Here is a 21,256-nt window from a genome sequence, read left to right on the forward strand (position 1 = left end):
AAAATCTCTTCTAATTTACTATTCCTGGCTTGATTTCCAAAATATTCTGCTATACAATTTTCTCTTTAGCAGTGATAAGGATGTACAAAATGCATTTTAATTAATTTAATGCAGTTTATACAGTTTCATATTTAGGATGTTGTGTCACTATGGTATGCAGGAAAGAAGTTATTTTGCCATGAAGAGTCTAGGAGTACACTACTAAACCACTACTTTGAAATATAACTTCCTTCTCTTTGACCCAGTCTATTGCACTTAGTTGTGACCTACGAATCCATTTGGATTTTCAGAAGGCTTTCGATAAGGTCCCACACAAGAGGTTAGTAAACAAAATTAGAGTCCATGGGATTGGGGGTAATATACTGGCATGGATTGACAATTGATTAACGGACAGAAAACAGAGTAGGAATAAACAGCTCATCCTCAGGTTGGCAGGCTGAGACTAGTGGGGTGCTGCAAGGATCAATGCTTGGGCCCCCAGCTATTCTCAATCTACATCAATGATTTGGATACGAGGACCAAATGTAATATTTCCAAGTTTGCCGATGACACAAAACTAGGTAGGAATGTGAATTGTGAGGAGGATGCAAAGAGGCTTCAAGGGGACTTAGGCAGGCTTAGTGAATGACAAGAACATGACAGATGGAATATAAAGTCAAAAAAATGTAAAGTTATCCATTCTGGTAGGAAAAACAGAAATGCAGACTATTTTTTAAATGGTGAGAGATGGGGAAGTGTTTACGTCCAAAGGGACCTGGATGTCCTTGTTCATGAGTCACTGAAAGCTGGCATGCAAGTGCAGAAAAAGACTAGGAAGGCAAATGGTATGTTGGCCTTTATTGCAAGAGGATTTGAGCACAAGAGTAAACATGTCTTGTATAGAGCCCTGGTGAGACCGTGCCTGGAGTATTATGTACAGTTTTTGTCTCCTTAGCCAAAAAGGGATATGCTTGCCATAGAGGGAGTGCAACAGAGGTTCACCAGACTGATTCCTGGGGTGGTGGATTGCCCTATGAGGAGACTGGGCCTGTATTCACTAGAATTTAGAAGAATGAGGGGCAATCTCGTTGAAACATTCCCCCAGCTGGAAGGGGTGGTGGGGTGTAGGATGGGTTCTAGAACCAGAGAACACACCCTCAGACTATGAGGTAGGCTATTTAGGACTGAGATGAAGAGCAATTTCTTCACTCAAAGGGTGGTAAATCTTTGGAATTCTCTCCACAGAGGGCCGTGGAAGCTCAGTCATTTGAGTATGTCTAAGACAGAGATTGATAGATTTCTAGTTGGTAAAGACATCACGGGATATGGGGATAGTGCATGTGATGAGCTGGAAGATCAGCCATTATCTAATTGAATGGTGGAACAGGCTCAAGGGGCTGAACGGCCTACTCCTGCTCCTATTTCCTGTGTTCCTATGTTCCATCGAGGAACACTATATCAGTGTGTCTCCTGCCAATGCAAGATGGCAGCAAAGATGGCCACCGATGCCAAATTGTGCATGTGCACTTGTCTGCACATGTGCAAGAAAAAATGATCAATTTTATCCTTCCAAACTTGGGTTGTGTCAGGGACTATATTTAAATTTAAAAATACCATTGTAAATTGATGTGGCATGATCAATGAAATGAGTGGAGAACTGCAGTAATACAGATAAGAAATCAGGATATAAATGGGTCCACAGAGGCTACTCACAGATAGAATAACCAATAAATGGAAAGTGCTGGACAGAATGACCAGGTCCTGCAGCATTTGCGTAAAAGCTCGGGTTAACAGGTCAGAGCACTGAACCTTTTCTAGAACTGAAAGGTAAATCCTAGATTCCTCACCAAAGATATTTGGGAGAATTTTCTCCCCGTTGGGCGGGCCAGTTGGGAGCGGACACAGGTGGGCATGGAGCCAATCGCCACCCGCGATCGGCTACGCACTACCATTTTATGTGGGTGGGCCAATTAAGGCCTGCCCAGCGTGATGCACACCCGGAGACGCTCAGCATTACCTGGGCAGGCGGGGGGAGGAGGGAGAGTCAGGGCCTGCACTGAGGTTAATTTAAATAATAAAACATTGAAAAAAAATAAAAAATAAAATTACTCAGACATGGTCCCCTCATGTGACATTGTCTCATGAGCTAGAACAGGTTTATGAATTTTCGTAAGGCATTTTATTTAATTAACAAACACTTCATGAAACCTCATCCCACCCGTGGATGAGGTTTCATGAAAAATGCGAAGGCTGCCTGGGCTCTTCGCCTGCCCACCAACCTTAAGGTTGGCCGGGCAGCCTGGCAATCGCTTTAATTAGTTAATTAATGGCCTTAATAGGCCTTTGACAGTTCAGCGGATGCACAGCTGACTCCAGTGCGCGCCCACTGAACTGAAGGTCGGAATGATGCACGCCTGACGTCACCGTGCATCATTTTACACGTTGGTGTGCGGGCCCCGCCCCCACACGCCAAACGGAAGATTCTGGGCATAATTGCAGTTTATTTTCCTATGTTTCTGTCCTGGTCGCTGGCTACACCATTGCTCCCAATGACGTCACAGAGTAAACAATACAACTGCGCATGCACCAATTGGCAGCAAACGCAGCTACCTTTTACCAGTTTAGTGATCTTTACTGAGTCTACTTTAGGGCCAAATGGCCTATGCCCACTCCTATTTCTTGTGCTCCTATGTTCCATTGAGGGACATTATCTTTTACCACTGTTAAGTGATCTTTCGATGAGTCTACTTTAGATCTACAATAGAGGGAAAGAAATAACCCCTGAACATCATACAGAATTATAATTACACACAATTCATTTCAATCACATGGTCCATTTGCTCATTCCACTCATCTTCTACCAGGATCTGAGTGATGCACGGTTCATATGACGCACGGTTCATATGACGCACGGTTCATATGACGCACGGTTCATATGACGCACGGTTCATATGACGCACGGTTCATATGACGCACGGTTCATATGACGCACGGTTCATATGACGCACGGTTCATATGACGCACGGTTCATATGACGCACGGTTCATATGACGCACGGTTCATATGATGCACTCCAAAGCGGGAAGAAAAGCAGAATATCCTTGGTGTCTTCAAAGCACCATCTAACATGACATAATAACTCCTTGCTACACAGGCCTTCATTTAAAATAGGGATTCTGATGCTGCAATTCAAAGTCCAACTGTCAGGATAACTACTCCTTTTAATAGCAGCAGTAGTAAAAAGCTACTCAACCTTGATGGTCACAACAGATAATGACATTTACAAGTGCAGCAACAATCTTTGCATCAATTCAAGTATTTTTAATTCCAACAAACTTGATCACCAATACCAGGTAACCTCAGTACTACAGTTAAACCTTCCTCTAAGTTTGCAGTTCCTCTTCTAGACAGAGGGGGGCATAGGCTACACAGATGAGCAACAAAAACAAATAGCAGAGGTTTCTAAATTCACTGACATTTGATCATGATACCAAAAGGTATTTAATTCACAATCTACATTGGCCCTTTTTCTCAACTAATTACTCTTTGTCTTTTTCTCATTCTATTGTCTGCAGACTTTAAAAATACAACTTTAAGATTACTTAACTCGCTACATTACATTCAACCTAATCTTTTTTTAAACTCAAGATGCTGTCCTGCACTATTGACTTTTTCTCTTCACCTTGATTTTTCAATTAAGACGACATTTTGCACAGTTAGATTCTTATTTTAGGTATGTCCTTGGGTTCTGAATCAGTGGTTATGCTGTTAGCAATCCCACAATTGAGAAATGCTTAAAACTTGTATGAGAAAAGTCATTCTTTTTTTTGATATTTGGGTCTCCAAATTACAAATACTCTGGTAGTAGTTAGTCATTTTTATAATCTGAAAGTGTCTCCCATTTCACAATATTAAATTAAAATAAAATTATTTGAGAAAATATACAAAACAAGCTTACCAGCAGCCACTGCAGAGCACATGACAAAAAACATGCCTACAGCAATTCTCTTCAAAGGCGAAGGCAACAGGCCTTTCTTCTTTAACATGGGATCTACCACTTTGTCTTTCACAGGGATCAGGATCAGAATGAGGACCGCATCAAACATGGTGAACCAAGCTGCTGGAAGCTGTAGAAAAGCATTGTTGGGACATAATTTATTAATTTCTGATTTCACTTTTGCCTTTACTAAATAAAACAGATCTGTGAATATTTATGTTGGAGGTGTTACAACCTATCCATTAATTGTTTTAACCAGTAGTGTTGCTCTACTGCTCTCTCTCAAATGTAATGCAACAGAAAACTGTTCTTTAAATATATAAAGAGACTTCCTTGAACTGAGAGAAAGGACATTATGTATATGCTCTAATAATGCCAAGAAATGTGAATATTTCAGTAAAGTCATGACATACAAATTCAAAATGCACAAATCATCATTCAAAAAGCCAACAGATCAATTGTATTACACAGATAAACATTTCTGGCTATTTAAGAGTTAAATTAGAATTTTTAAACACAAAATTAATAAGAGTAAATTTTCTATGTCCATTTAGTGCTGTTTTCCATCTACTATCAAGTAGCATCTTGCAGAACATTTTGGCAGTTGTAATGATTGGCAAATACTAAGTGACAAAATATTTACATCACCAGCAGTTGCCTCTCTGGTTTCACAAGCTAGATCCAAATACTAGAATTCATATTTAATACAATATATTTTGGACTCATATTTGCCAATTGTTGTTAATTATGCAAAGCATTTAAGAGAGACAGATCCTTACTTCAAAAGGGTGGAGGAAATTGAATATGTATGATCTTAATATTAAATAAACCTCAAAAATATTTCAGGGAATCTGTTTAATGTCCATAATCAGACTGTTCCTGGACAGAACTCAGCTTAAATCGACCAGGGGGCAGTTATGTGCAGCAGAAGGGAATCTCTCTTTTCTTCCAATGAAAAGCATGCCAACTTACGGTAATTGGTATGATTAGTGATAACCCCCAACATTAAATCATAAGTCAACTTACCTCCTTATTCAGATGCATAATTTTGCAAAAATCATGAAGCCACACTGAACTGCAATATAAAGACCTATGTGAAAAGGCTGTCAGTCTGTTGCTGATAAAGGATATCTGTATGGTCAGGGACTAAGCTCAATTCATTCCCAAATGCACAGAATTAGATAGACTTCTTTAAAAAAAAGCAATGGAGTATGCTGTCAACTATTACAATATCCCAAGTCACTTTTGTGAAAAATTTAATTTCCTTCTTTAATTTACATTATCTTTCTTGACAAATTCCTCCCTCATGTCATGGGACTTTTGTATGCTTCTACAGATTTAATTTAGTATCCACTGCTTCCAACACCATTCAAGGATTACATGACATCAAAGATATAGTCATGGATGTTTCTTATAGACTCACTAGTCCAAAAGTAGTCAAAAATATTCAAAATGCCTAGACAAGATGTACAGATTAGTTTGGTACAGCAGTTTAATTATTTGCCTTGTCCCACCAGAGGTTGCAAACAAAATACATGAAGGTTTTTATGTGTAGAAATCAAACACAACCAAGCACAGTGCTTTTTTTTTTAAAACAGTCAGGTTGTTAAAACATCAGATATAAAAACAAAAAGCTAAAAGCTACTGCGGATGCTGGAAATCCAAAACAAAAACAGAATTACCTGGAAAAACTCAGCAGGTCCAGCAGCATCGGTGGAGAAGAAATCAGTCAACGTTTCGGGTCTTCATGACCCTTCGGCAGAACTGAGTATAGTTAGGAGAAAAGTGAAATATAAGCTGGTCTAAGGTGGGGGGGGCGGGGGGAGAGAGAAGTTGAGGGTGTGGTGATTGTGGAGATAAGCAAGCAGTGATAGGAGCAGATAATCAAAAGATGTCACAGACAAAAGGATCAAAGAGGTGTTGAAGGTGGTGATATTGTCTGAGAAAAGTGCTAATTAAGAATGGAAGACAGGATACTCAAGGTACAGCTCTAGTGGGGGTGGGGTGGAAAGACTAAAAAAGTTTTAGTTTTAGATTTAAAAATAATGGAAATAGGTGGGAAAAGAAGAATCTATATAAATTATTGAAAAAAAAAGGGAGGGGGGAGAAACGGGGTGGGGATGGGGGGAGGGGGAGTTTAAGATCTAAAGTTGTTGAATTCAATATTCAGCCCGGAAGGCTGTAAAGTGCCTAGTCGGAAGATGAGGTGCTGTTCCTCCAGTTTGCGTTGGGCTTCACTGGAACAATGCAGCAAGCCAAAGACAGACATGTGGGCAAGAGAACAGGGTGGAGTGTTAAAATGGCAAGCGACAGGGAGGTTTGGATCTTTCTTGCGGACAGACCGCAGGTGTTCTGCAAAGCGGTCGCCCAGTTTGCGTTTGGTCTCTCCAATGTAGAGGAGACCGCATTGGGAGCAACGAATGCAGTAGACTAAGTTAGGGGAAATGCAAGTGAAATGCTGCTTCACTTGAAAGGAGTGTTTGGGCCCTTGGACGGTGAGGAGAGAGGAAGTGAAGGGGCAGGTAGTGCATCTTCTGCGTGGGCATGGGGAGGTGCCATAGGTGGGGGTTGAGGAGTAGGGGGTGACGGAGGAGTGGACCAGGGTGTCCCGGAGGGAACGATCCCTACGGAATGCCGTCAGTGGGGGTGAAGGGAAGATGTGTTTGGTGGTGGCATCATGCTGGAGTTGGCGGAAATGGCGGAGGATGATCCTTTGAATGCGGAGGCTGGTGGGGTGATAAGTGAGGACAAGGGGGACCCTATCATGTTTCTGGGAAGGAGGAGAAGGCGTGAGGGAGGATGCGCGGGATATGGGCCGGACACGGTTGAGGGCCCTGTCAAACGTCATGCTAGTTGCCTTGAGTGTATTTGTCAAAAAATGTGACTACACTAGTTATCCAATTAGGATGAATGAAAACACTTTGGTTCGGTTTCACCTATGTTAAGGAGCACTGGTAAACAACACCTGGAATAGCAGAACTAAACTTCCATCTCCATCCATCCTTCCATTGCCTGGGTTGAATCATGTGCAATAAAGCTACTGTTTTGCACCATGCTAATGTAACAAGCAGTTGCTATATTCTTTCAGTTTTAAGGCAATACTTAAATCAGCAATTGCTGCCATTTAAAATAATATAAAATACTGAAATATAATATTTAAGTTCCTTTTTACAGCTAGACCTATAATTTAGCATTACGTCGACACACTGGCAGCTTTTATGATATAGGTTTCTTATAATTCCAAGTGTCAAAAAGTGACTAAAATGGCAAGATGCTATCTGCAAGCTTCATATCACCTAACAACTAATTCCCAACTTATTCTGTCTTCCATCGATTCATTTCAAACTGTCCTGCATGGGTGGCTTTGACCCTTCATCTCAATTCTTCAGTTAAAAAACTCTTCGCTATTGAAGTGTTTGGGTGCCAAAATCTAAAGATTATACTTAGTATTCTGTGAAGTCACACTACTATATAACTTTAAAGAGGTTGGTAACACAAACTTCCTCAAATATAGGAGGAAAATGGAAATTGGCACCAGATTAGCAGAAAAAGTAATATATGAGTTCATAAAAATACTAGAACAAAAACAAAAAGTGCTGGAAAAACTCAGCAGGTCTGACAGCATCTGTGGAGAGAAAGACAGAGTTAACGTTTCAAGTCCGTATGACTCTTCTTCAAAACTAAAGAGAAGTAAAAATATGGTGAAATATGTTTAAGGGGGGTGGGACAGGTGAAGCTGGATAGAAGGCCAGTGATAGGTGGAGGCAAAGGAGAGATTGCAAAAGATGTCATAAACAAAAGGTCGAAGGGGTGTTAATGGTGGTGACACTGGCTAAAGGAGGTGCTAATGGAGACATTAAGAGTAGAAAGCAGAATAAGCAAGTGGCAGGTGGCCCTAGTGGGGCGGGGAACGGTGTGGGAAAAAATATCAAAATAGGCTAAAAGGTGGGGATAAAACAAAGAATAAAAATGGAAATTTTTTTTAGAAAATAATAATAGGTGGGAAAAAATATATATATAAAAATTAAATATTATAAGGGGTGAGGATGGAGGAGTGTTCATGGTCTAAACCCCACTCCACCCCCAATAGGGCCATCTGTCACTTCCTCATTCAGCTTTCTATTCATAATGTCATCATTAGCACCTCCTTTAGCCAGTATCACCGCCATCAACATCCCTTCAACCTTTTGTGTATGATATCTTTTGTAATCTCTCCTTTGCCTCCACCTATCGCTGGCCTTCTATCCAGCTTCATCTGCCCAACCCCCCCTTAAACAGTATATATTTCACCATATTTTTACTTCTCTTTAGTTCTGAAGAAGAGTCATAATTAACGTTTCGAATCCGTGTCTTTCTCTCCACAGATGCTATCAGATCTGAGTTTTGCCAGCACTTTTTGTTTTTGTTTCAGATTTCCAGCATCCGCAGTATTTTGCCTTTATAAAAATACTAAAAGCTTGGTTTCTAATGCCACCTGTAGTTACACAAACAGTTTTGCTATGAGTACCAGATCATTATCAATAATTATATATTATTGGTGTCCAGACAAAAGTTACATTCTGTAGAGCTTTCATGATAATCGGTATTCGTATGGCAGCAGAATTAAAAAAGTTATTTCAAAATGTCAACTACAAATATATAGTGTTCTTGTAATATAGCCAAATTGGCAACTGATAGGGGTGTGCCTTCCAAGGCCTCATTTTTAATGGGACCTCCAGACACTGAACACTTACTTTATGCCAATTTTCAATATTTCTGAAATACACAGTAAATTATCTATGAACCTCAGTTTTAAATAGATTTGTGATCTAATTTTGCAAAGGATGAAGATTGCTGATCTTGTATTTCTAAAATAAATTCAACTGTAATACACTCCAAAATCCCATATTTAGGTTACAAAACCTCTAATAATGTTTCTACAATTCAAGTTCTTGAAGTTCAGTTAAGCCTGAAATATTTCAAGTTCTATCTTGCTTCAGGAACTAAAAGATAATATATCAGCAAAATGGTGTATTATTAATCCCTCTACGGTGCATTTTAACAACCAGCCTCAACTTAAATTTATGTTGTACACAAACATCTTATATCACATGTTTCAGTACTGCTACTTAAGCAATTCCTATTTTAATTTGCTTTGAGCTCCTGCACAAATAACTTCAACCGTTCGCAAAAATCTGCTTGATGTGTTACACTTTTGGAATTTCTTTCCTTTTTCAACTTGGCCGACTTAGTTTGAATATTCTCAGTATTAGTGAAATATTTTTACCTACAAGCAGGTTCAAATATCTTTTGGATTATCAGAGCCTATCGCAAAGCAATCAGATTTTGCACTTAGTTTTGGTTGACTGAAAACGAGATCAGTAATTGTTGTTGATAACAGTAGTTTTGGCCAAGGTTTAATATGCTGTCTACAGTTGAAAGAAATAAGTTGCAGTAGAATAAAATATTTATTCAAAAGCAATAAGCCATTTTTCAGAGCTGCATTGAAAAGATGAAGCTAAAATGGATCAGAAGCCTCTTCGAAATAATATACCATAAATGCCAGTAGTTGCCCCTTAAATCCCATTGTTTTATCACACATCCTAATGCCTTCTTCCAGTTCATCCCCACATCTTGAAATAAGGAAACAAGTACTGATGTGAGTGTTCTTTTAGTAAATTGCATAAAACAGTGTTATACAGCACTTCAGAAAGCATCACCATCATAATTAAATAAAGGATCTAGACAATGAACGTCTGTCTATGCATAGATCTTTCCAACTTTTGGCATAGCTTCAACATAAAATACTTCCAAGTCAGTTATAGCTTCCTTTACGCTGTACCAATGAGCTTCAGCCACATGCTCACAGCAGTGCTTCCTACAGCACGAGTGTAATATTCTAGCTCTCAGAGCAATCCAATTAATCTAAGCAACAATACAAGTGTAAGTAAGGAATTTCTGCTAAGGATTTTGACTCAGTAGTAACTAGGATGCATGACACTTAGTCAAAGAAAAGAGACTTTGATATCATTATACTGAGTTGAATAAACATCTCAGCCTTGATATGAAAGGGCAATGTTCTAATGCACTGCACCATCAGTGCATGTTAAAATTATCCAGTTCATGTTAAAATTATCCAAAAATATGCTTGTGAACTGAAAGAACTTGGCCTTTCAAAATGGTGCTTTATTCAAATTACCAGCACCTCCAAGAAAAACACACAAATATTAGAGTTAAAGGTGTGCACAGAACATAAGATCTTTCTATTTATTAATCACTCATAAAATGCTAAATTCAGCCATATCCCTTCCATCATTCAACATTTTTCGATGCTGTGAATCCTTGTTTTATGGCTCTTTGCGGTGAAGTTGCTTCTGACGCTCTCAGGGGTCAATAAAGAGCCCAATTAATTCTTTAAATATTTCCTCTGTATACTAATCTTGTTTGAGTGCTGATTTGCAGAGATTATAAAGTTATGAAGTGTTGGGCCCATCATTCATATTTTTGTCAATTTCAAGAATGTGACAGCTTAGCTTTTAGATAGCCTCAATGGATTCCAATAACATCATACATTATAGTCCTACGAGTGCAATATTCTAGCTCTCAGAGCAATCCATTGAGCGAGCACGCTTGCTCAACTACAATAGAAACAAACCCTTCCTTGGATGATCCAACTAAGAGAAGGAAATTTGTTTGTAGGGACAGCATTAACAATAGCAATAAAACAGTTCCTTTTTGCATTTTCTATTTTGCTTAGCTCACTTCTCTTTCATTTGCTGGTTCTAACAAAAGGGTGCAGATCCAAAACATCAGCTTGTCTTTGTTCTCTATAGATGCGTATAAATCTACCATGCAGTTCTAGCATCTTCTATTTTTATTTCTGATTTTGAACATTTGGTTTAATTTGTGTTGTTTGAAGCACTAATATTTCTATTTCTCCAAGAATGCAGCCTCATTTTCATCAGGCATTCTGCAGTCTATAAGGACATTCAGCCCCTCGAGCTTGCTCCACCATCTAACATGATCATGGTTGATCCAATAATGCCCCGAACTCCACCCTCCTGCCTGCCCCCCACAACCTTTGTAGATTAAAAATACGTCTAACTCACCCATGAATATATTCAATGATCCAGCCTCCACTGCTCCCTGGGGTAGAGTACTCCAACGATTAATCACAGAATGTTATAGCGCAGAAGGAAGCTATTCAGCCCATTGTGTCTGCACCACTCTCTAAATGAGCATTATGACTTAGTGCCATTCTTTTGCCTTTTCCCATACCTTGCACATTATTTCTATTCAAATAATCATCCCATGCTCGTTTTAATGCCTCAATTGTACCTGCCTCCACCACATTTCCAGGCAGTGCATTCCAGGCTCAAAGCACTCTGTGTGAAAAAGTTTTTTCTCACATCAGATTTGCTTCTTTTGCAAATCACTTTAAATCTGTGCCCTCTCATTCTCTATCCTTTTGCAAGCTGGAACAGTTTCTCCTCGTCTACTCTATCTAGCCCCCTCATGATTTTCTCTTAGCCTTCTCCTCTCCAAGGAGAACGGTCCCAACCTTTTCAATTATGAAGTTTCTCATAACTGAAACAATTTCTGTAAATCTCTTCTGCTCTCTCCAATTCTTTCACATGCTTCCTATTGTGCAGCTCCCAGAACTGTACACAATACTTTAGCTGAGGTCTAACTAGTGCTTTATATAGGCTCAGCATAATCTCCCTGCTCTTGTACTCTATGCCCCTATTAATAAAGCCCAAGATACTGTATGCTTTATTAACTGCTCTCTCCACCTGCCCTGCCACCTTCAATGATCTATGCACATATACACCCAGGTCCCTCTGCTCCAACACCCCCTTAAGAATTGTACCCCTTATTTTATATTGTCTCTCCATGTTCTTCCTAACAAAATGCATCACCTCACATTTCTCCGCATTGAACTTCATCTGCCACCTGTCTGCCCACTCCATCAAGTTGTCTATGTCCTTTCAAAGTTCTATACTGTCCTCCTCACAGTTTACAATGCTTCCAAGTTTCGTATCATCTGCAAACTTTGAAATTGCCCCCTGCACACCAAAATCTCGACCATTAGAAAAAGTAAGGATCCCAATACCAGCCCCTGGGGAGCTCCACTACAAACCTTCCTCCAGCCCAAAAAATATCTATTGACCATTACCCTGTTTCCTATTACTCAGCCAATTTTGTATCCATGTTGCTACTGTCCCTTTTATTCCATGAGCTACAACTTTTCTCACAAGTCTGTTGTGTGACACTGTATCAAATGCCTTTTGAAAGTCCATGTACACCACATCAACAGCATTACCATCACCAACCCTCTCTGTTACCTTTTCAAAAAACTCCAGCAAGTTAATTAAACATGATTTCCCCTTTAGAAATCCATGCCAGCTCTTCCTAATCAACCCACATTTTTCCATGTGACTATTAATTCTAACATGAATAATTGTTTCAAGAAGCTTTCCCACCACTGAAGTTAAACTGACTGGTCTGTAATTGCTGGTCTTATCCTTACAACCTTTTTTGAACAAGGGCGTAATGTTTGCAATTCTCCAGTCCTCTAGCATCTTCCGAGTCTAGGGAAGACTGAAAGGTTATGGCCAGTGCACCTGAAATTTCCTCTCTTACGTCCTTCAATATCCTTAGATACATCTCATTCAGTCCCGGTGCCTTGTTAACTTTAAGCAGTTTATCCAACACCTCCTCCTCATCAATTTTGAACCCTTCTTCTGACAGAGTTTCCTCCTCTGTTACTGTGGCCTTGGTAAAGACAGATGCAAAGTATTCATTTAACACCTCAGCCAAGCCCCTGCCTCCAAGTGTAAATCCCCTTTTTGGTCCCTAATTGGCCCTACTCCTCCTTTACCACCCCCTTACTATTTGTGTACTAATAGAAAACTTTGGGATTCCCCTTTATGTTGGCTGCCAGTCTTTTCTCATAACATCTCTTTGCTTCGCTTATTTGCTTTCTCCCCTCTGAACCTTCTGTATTCCGCTTGGTCCTCGATTGTATTTTCTACAGACACCTGTCATAAGCACGCTTTTTTCTTCTTTATCTTAATTTCTATCTCCTTTTTCATCCAAGGAGCTCCGGATTTGTTTGCCCTACCTTTCCCTCTTGACTGTGCTGAGGCTTCGCACCTCATTCACTACAACAAGCGCCACACCATCTCAGCCAGGGAGAGCCAGAGCGCCGTCTACCTTCTGCTGCCAAGGGGACTGACCAAACACGCCATCTCCGAAGTCACCAAAGTGGTCACCAAATACACCAACTCCATTTAGGTCGATCATTCTAAAGATTATAAGTAGCCAACTTAGTGCGACTTACAATAGGGTGCCGGAGTTGAGCGCTTCAGGGAGTTAAGTGGAGGAAGGGAAAGAGGCATTTGGTTGCTTTTGCCTAAACATTTTCAGCCTCCAGGAATTGATTCTTGCTCTGCTACAGGAGAAGAAGCTGGTTAATTGGGGAGTATCTGGTAAGTGATTAAGGCTTATTCTATTCCTAAGGCTCAAAATAGTGCATTTTGAGAGAGAGGTGAGCAGGAGAGGTTAAAAGGCACGGATCAAGAGGCCTACCTGAGGTGAGACCAGCAGTGGAGTGACGTCACGAACCACAATGTGATGCAAATGCAGGGAATCCAGCTGATTGGAAGGTAGAATTGGTGAATATTTCTAGTCTTTAAAGTAAAAGTAAGGTCTTTAGTTTGTGTTTAGGTCTTTAGGCATTTTTCTCTCTTCCTTAAAAGTAGCTTGTTAAGTATAAGATCGATACTGGTGCAAAAAATAATTACAATAAAATGTAAAAGAGCAGGGATACTAGAGTAATTAATTAATAAATTGAATAAAATACCATAGCGATGGCAGGACGAGTATTGTGTTGCTGTGGCAGCATGTGGGGTCTGCTGGATACCAAGGTGATCCAGAGCGAACACATATGTCGTAAGTGTTTGCAGCTCAAGGAACTTCAGATTCAAGTTGAGGAGCTGAAGTCCGAGCTGCAGACATTGCACCACATCAGGAAGGGGGAAAGTTACCTGGACACTTTGCTCCAGGAGGCGGTCACACCCCTCAGATTAGGTAATTCAAATTTGGTCTGTGATCAGGGACAGGAGGGTGTGACTGCAGGTGAGGCGTTCGAGGAGTCTCAGCCCCTGCAACTGTCCAACAGTTACGAGGTTCTTGCAATCTGTGTGGACAAGAGTGAGGGCTGCAGGGAGGATGAGCAAACTGAGCATGGCACCATGGTACAGGGGGCCATTCAAGTGGGGAGAGGAAATAGGAACGTAGTAGTGGTAGGGGGTGGTATGGTTAGGGGGATAGATACTGTTCTCTGCAGCTCAGAGTGTGAATCTCGAAGGCTGTGTTGCCTGCCCAGTGCCAGGTTTAAGGACATCTCCTCAGGACTGGAGGGAACTTGGAATGCGAGGGGAAGGATCCAGTTGTCGTCATCCACGTAGGTACCAACGACATTGATAGGACTAGAAAGGAGGTTCTGCTAAAAGAATTTCAACAATTGGGAGCTAAATTAAAAACTAGAATCTCCAAGGTAATAATCTCGGGATTACTACCTGAGCCACGGGCAAACTGGCATAGGGTAAATAAAGTCAAAGAGTTAAATGCGTGGCTCAAAGATTGGTGTGGGAGGAATGGGTTTCAGTTCATGGGGCACTGGCCCCAGTACTGGGTAGAAGGGAGCTGTTCTGGTGGGACAGGCTTCACTTGAACTGTGCTGAGACCAGTGTCCTGGTGAATCGACTAACTAGGGCTGAAGAGAGGGCTTTAAACTAAATAGAGGAGGGGGAGGGTTCTGGAGAGGCAATACATAGGCTTACAAAGCAAAAGAATATGGCATCAGTGCAGGGCAGATATTTAGGTAATTATACCCAGAGTGTGACAGAAGGGACGGAGTGTACAAACATTAAAAAACAGCAGCCAATAGGGTCAAAGGGGGAAAAAATGGTAAAAAGGCAAAAATAATGGTTCTTTACTTAAATGCAGTGTTTGGAACAAAATAAATGAATTGACAGCACAAATAGAGGTTAATGGGTATGGATCTTATAGCCATTACAGAGATATGGTCACAAGGAGATCAAAGCTGGGAACTAAATATTCAGGGGTATGTGACTTTTCAAAAGGACAGGCAGGAAGGAAAGGGTGGTAGGGTAGCTATGTTAGTACGAGGTGGAATAAGTACGATAGCAAGAAATGATCTTGGATCGGAAGATGTAGAATCCATATGGGTGGAGGTAAAAATAACAAGGGGAAGGTGACACTGGTAGGAGTAGTCTATAGGCCCTCTAACAGTTGGTATACTGTAGGACAGAGAGTAAATCAGGAGATAATGAGGGCATGTAAAAAAGGCAGTACATTAATCATGGATGACTTTAATCTTCACATAGATTGGGAAAATCAAATTGGCAGAGCTGGACACGAGCAAGAATTCATAGAATGTATTCGGGACAGTTTCCTAGAACAATATGTTGTGGATCCAACCAGGGATCAGGCTATTTTGGATCTGTTAATGTATAATGAGGCAGGTTTAATAAATGATCTGAGCGTAAAAGATCCCCTAGGAAACAGTGACCATAACATGGTAGAATTGAACATTCAGTTTGAGAGTGAGAAACTGGGGTCAGAAACAACATTGCTAAATTCAAAAAAGGGTAATTGCAATGGAATAAGGGCAGAGTTGGCTGGAGTGGACTCGGAGAGGAGCTTAAGCAAAAAAGATGGTTGATGAACAATGGCAGACGTTTAAGAAAATAGTTCATGACTCACAACAAAGATATATCTCAGTGAGAGAGAAGGATTCTAGGAAGGGGATAGACTAGCAATGGTTAACCAAGGTAGTTATGGATAGTATCAAATTGAAAGAAAAGACATACAATATGGCGAAGATTAGTGGTAAGCAGAGGATTGGAAAAGTTTTAAAAACCAACAAAGATGGCCAAAAAAAATAAAGAGGGAGAAAATAAACTTTGAGGGTAAAATAGCAAGTAATATAAAAATTGACAGTAAGCGCTTCTTTAAATATATAAAAAGGAACAAGAGGCCAAACTGAACATAGGCTCCTTAGAGAATGAGGCTGGGGAAATAATAATGGGGAACTAGGAAATGGCAGAGGAGTTGAATAAATACTTTGCATCAGTCTTCACAGTAGAAGACGCTAATATCATTCCAAAAATACAAAATAATCAAGGGGCAAAAGGAACGGGAGAAAATAAATACAACTATCACTAGAGAAAAAGTACTAGGGAAACTAATGGGGCTAAAGACTGATAAGTCCCCTGGACCTGATGGGTTGTATCCTAGGATATTAAAAGGAAGTAGCTGCAGAGATAGTGGATGTACTGGTAGTAATCTTCCAAGGATCCTTAGATTCTGGAAAAGTCCCAGGGGATTGGAAAACTACCAATGTAATATCCTTATTCAAAAAAAAGGAGACAAAAAACAGATAACTATAGGCCAGTTGGCTTAACATCTGTCATTGGGAAAATGTTAGAGTCTATTATTAAGGATATAATAGCAGAGCATTTAGAATTACATAATATAATCAAGCAGTCAGAATGGCTTCATGAAGGGGAAATCATGCCTGACAAATTTATTAGAAATTTCTGAGGAGGTAACAAGCAGGATAGACAAAGGGGAACCAACAGATGTAATATATTTGGATTTCCAAAGGCATTCGATAATGTACCACACAAAAGGCTACTTAATAAGATAAGAGCCCATGGTGTTGGGGTTAGTATATTAGCATGGATAGAGGATTGGCTAACTAATAGAAGACAGAGAGTTGGGATAAGGGGGACATTTTCAGGATGGCAACCTGTAACTAGTGGAGTGCCACAGGGATCAGTGCTGGGGCCACAATTATTTACTATATATTAATGACTTGAATGAGGGAAGTGAATGTACTATCACCAAGTTTGCGGATGACACAAAAATAGGTGGGAAGGCAAGTGGTGAGGACGACACAAGGCATCCACAGAGGAATATAGATAGGTTAAGTTAGTGAGCAAAAACATGGCAGATGGAATATAGGCCAGGATTTTCCCCTCGGCAATTTGGGGGCAGGGCCCGGTCGCCAAGGGGAAAATGATGCGGGAAGACGTCGGGAGGAATCCCCGGTGTCATCCCGGTCCACTTAAATTTTTAGGAAGGCGGGCAGACAGCGAAATCAGCTGGGCCGAATGGATTATTTCTGCTCCTATGTCTTATGGTCTTGAATAATAATTTGCTTTTCTATTCTTCCAACCAAAGTGGATAACCTCACATTTTCCCACATTATACTCCATCTACCAAATTTTTGTCCACTCACTTAACCTACCTATATCCCTTTGCAAACTGTTTGTGTCCTCCTCACAACTTGCTTTTCCACCTATATTTGCATATCAGCAAATTTTGGTACAATATGTTGCGTCCTTTCATCCAAGTCATTGATATAGATTGCAAATAGTTGAGGACCCAGCGCTGATCCCTGCGGAACCCCACTAGTTACAGTTTGCAAACCTGAAAATAGGAACCTAGGACTTAGGAGCAGGAGTAGGCCATTCAACCCTTCGAGCCTGCTCCACCATTCAATAAGATCATGACTGAACTGGTTGTGGTCTCAAGTCCACTTTTCCATCTGCCCCCGATAAACCTTGACTACCTTGTCTATCAAAAATCTACCTAACTCTGCCTTGGAAATATTCAATGGCCCAGCCTCCACTGCTTTCTGGTGAAGAGAATTCCACATACTAACACGACCTGCAGAGAAAAAAATTCTCATCTCCGTCTTAAGAGACCTCTTATTCTTAAATTGTGTCCCCTAGTTCTAGTCTCCCCCACAAAAGGGGACTCCCTGCTGGTATTTCAAGTCCCCTCAGGATCTTGTACGTTTCAATAAGATTACCTCTCATTTTTCTAAACTCCAATGGATATAGGCCCATAAGCTCTTCATCATAGGAATGAGTCGAGTGAACCTTCTCCGAACTGTTTCTAATGCAACTATATCTTTTCTCAGATGAGACCTAAACTGTACACAGTACTCCAGATGTGGTCTCAACAAGGCCTTGTACAGTTGTAGCAAGACTTCATTACTTTTATACAATAAACACCAACATTCCATTTGCCTTCCTAATCACTTCCTGTACCTGCATACTAACTTTTTTGAGAGTCATGTACCAGGACACCCAGATCCCTCTGTATCACCAAGTTCTGCAATCTCTCTCTATTTAAATAGTATGTTGCTTTTCTATTTTTCCTGCCAAAATGGGCAAGTTCACATTTCCCCACATATACATCATCTGCCAAATTTTTACCCACTCACTTAATCTGTGTCCTTTTTTTAGGTTCTTTTCCTCCTCGTAACAATTTACTTTCCTACCTATCTTGATGTCATCAGCAAATTTAGCTACCATACATGCGGTACTGTCGTCCAAGTCATTAATATAGATTTTAAATAGTTGAGGCCCCAGTAGTGATCCCTATGGCACTCCGCTAGTTAGAGCTTGCAACCTGAAAAAGAACCATTTGTTTCTACGTTCTGCTCCCTGTTAGTTAACCAATCTTCTATCCATGCTAATATGTTACCCTCTACGCCTAGTACTCTTATCTTGTATGGTAACCTTTGATGTGGCACCTTATCAAGTGCCTTTTGGAAATACAAATACACCACATCTACAAGTTCCCCTTTGTCTATGCTTGCTATTTCCCCCAAAAATCTCTAATAAAATACTTAAACAAGATTTCCCTTTCACAAAGCCATGTTGACTCTGCCTGGTCACATTATGATTTTCTAAGTATCTTTCTATAACCTCCTTAATAATGGATTCTAATAATTTCCCTACAACACATGTTACGCTAACTGGCCTGCAGTTTAAAAATAAGGGGTCTCTCATGTAAGACAGAGATGAGAAAATTTTTTCTCTCTCTGAAGGCCGTGAACATTTGGAACTCTCTTCTCCAGAGAGTGGTGGAAGCAGGGTCAATGAATATTTTTAAGGCAGAGGTAAATAGATTCTTGACCAGCAAGGGAGTCAAAGGTCATTGGTGGTAGGCAGAATGTGGAGCTGAAGCCAAAATCAGATCAGCCATGATCTTATTGAATGGCATCACAGGCACAAGGGGTCAAATGGCCTACTCCTGCTCCTATTCGTATGTACGACATAGTGGGCCGAATTTTCTAAGGAGTGGGAATCACCGTCAGATTGCCACTCAACTCCTATTTACTTATCTTGTACTGGAGCTCTGCATTTCTCACCCAGACTTTCAAAACTGACCTCCTCAGAACTGTGGAGCGTAGATCCATCTTAGTGCAGGATAGTCAAGGGAAGTCAAGTCACACCCCCTTTTTACGGCACTAGCTGCCATATTCTAGTAAGTTTAAAGTTCCCAAAGTCACTTTGATAAGCTACGGAGAGAAGGTAGGTGTGTATCCTAAGTGGGTGAGTGGGTAGGGCGGCAGCTGAGTGGGGAGGGTGGCAGGTGGGTGGCTGATGGGATAGGATAGCATGTGGGTGAGTGATGGGATAGGATGGCATGTGGGTAGGTGAGGGGGGATAGTCAGGTGGTCTTTCGAATCTTTCAGAACATAAGAACATAATTGGATGTGGGGATTAAATATAATATTTCCAAGTTTTCAGATAACAAACTAAGTGGAAGTATGAGTTGTGAGGAGGATGCAAAGAAGCTTTAACGAGATTTGAAGAAGCTGAGCGAGTGGGCAAAAATATGGCAGATGGAATACAATGTGGCAAGGTTATCCACTTAGAAAAACAGAAATAGAGTATTTCTTAAATGATGAGAGGCTGGAATTGTTGAACTTCAAAGGGACTTGGGCATTCTTGCTCATGAGTCACTGAAAGCTAACATGCAACTACAGTAAGAAATTAAGGCAAATGGTACATTAGCCTTTATTACAAGAGGGTTTGAGTATAGGAGTAAAGATAACTTACTGCAATAACATAGACTCTAGGTAAGACCGCATATGGAATATTGTGCGTGGTTCTGGTCTCCTTACTTGCAACAAAGGTTCAGCAAACTAATTCCTAGGATGGAGGGATTGTCCTATGAGGAAAGATTAAATAGCTGGGCCTTTCAGCCCTGGAGTTTAGAAGAATGAGGTGATCTCATTCAAACATACAAAATTCTTAGAGGACTCGACAGGGGAAATGCAAGAAGGATGTTTCCCCTGGCTAGGGGGTTCTAGAACCAGGGAACACAGCCTCAGAATAAGGGGCAGGCCATCAAAGATTGAAATGAGGAGGAATTTCTTCACTCAGATGGTGATGAATCTTTTGAATTCTCTGCCCCAGAGGGCTGTGGAGGCTCAGTTGTCGAGTAAGTTCAAGACTGAGATCAATAGATATCAACTATTAAAACATTAAGGGATACGGGGATAGTGCAGGAAAATGGTGTTGAAGTAGATCAGCCATGATCCCATTGAATAACAAAGCGGGCTCCAGAGTCTGAGTGGCCTACTCCTGCACCTACTTCTTATGTTCCTAACTTTTCCTAGGTAATTATTCTGCTAATTTAGTTGGAGCCATCCGAAGTCTTCAACTCTTAGCTCAGAATTTTGGAGGGTTCCAGATACAGGGGAATTCCCCACTGAAAGTCCAAACTTCCCAGCCAATTCCCACAGAATGACCATTTGGAGACTGGAAGATCTGGGCCTTTTTAAAAATTTTAATTGAATTTTCAAGTTGATAACAGCCTTATCTCACTAATGACTAGGTCATGTGCAAACCATGTCCTCCTTGTGAGCACACTGTAATTTTCCATACCACAGTAGTATATTTACTAATGGCTGATTCTGTGAATGCCACAATGGGACAGAGCTATACAGGCTGGGAAGACCTTTGTTTCAATATTTCAAATGTGCAAGTTAGTTCATTCATCCATGATGGCAAAATGGGTGGTAGAATTAAGTTTGCAATGGGGAAACCAACTTCAGATTACTATCTGGTAACTTCCACTGGGAACTTTGATGTACAAATCAGGCAACGGTAGGACCAAGCTCAGGTGTGAAAACCTGTCAATACGCGCATGTAGACTGGACAGTTGGATAGAGTACTGATCATCCGCCCTAATTATATAGAATATTGCATGACACCAAGAAGATCGAAGAATCACAAAACCTGGAACCGTTAGAACCTCACCAGTAAACCTGAACACTGAAATCAAATTATTCAGTATCACAAGTAGAAGTTTAATTGTCTTAGCTGAAAATCCAATGTTGCAGATGTTATTGCAAATCAAAATTTAAAGCATAAATTTGGAAAAGAGGAAGAGAGGAAAGAG

The 21,256-nt window shown here is 40.6% G+C and overlaps 1 protein-coding gene across 1 annotated transcript in view; it reads right to left on the reverse strand.

Moving 5' to 3' along the window:
* Positions 1-21,256, reverse strand: part of slc15a4 (solute carrier family 15 member 4) — an 89,707-nt gene that overhangs the window by 52,518 nt on the left and 15,933 nt on the right. Inside the window, exon 5 of the mRNA XM_078554110.1 lies at positions 3,938-4,106. Within this exon, the coding sequence (XP_078410236.1) occupies positions 3,938-4,106 (169 nt within the window). The remainder of the gene's footprint in view (positions 1-3,937; positions 4,107-21,256) is intronic.

Source organism: Cetorhinus maximus, chromosome 12 (assembly GCF_964194155.1).
Source record: "Cetorhinus maximus chromosome 12, sCetMax3.hap1.1, whole genome shotgun sequence".
NCBI classification, from domain to species: Eukaryota; Metazoa; Chordata; class Chondrichthyes; order Lamniformes; family Cetorhinidae; genus Cetorhinus; species Cetorhinus maximus.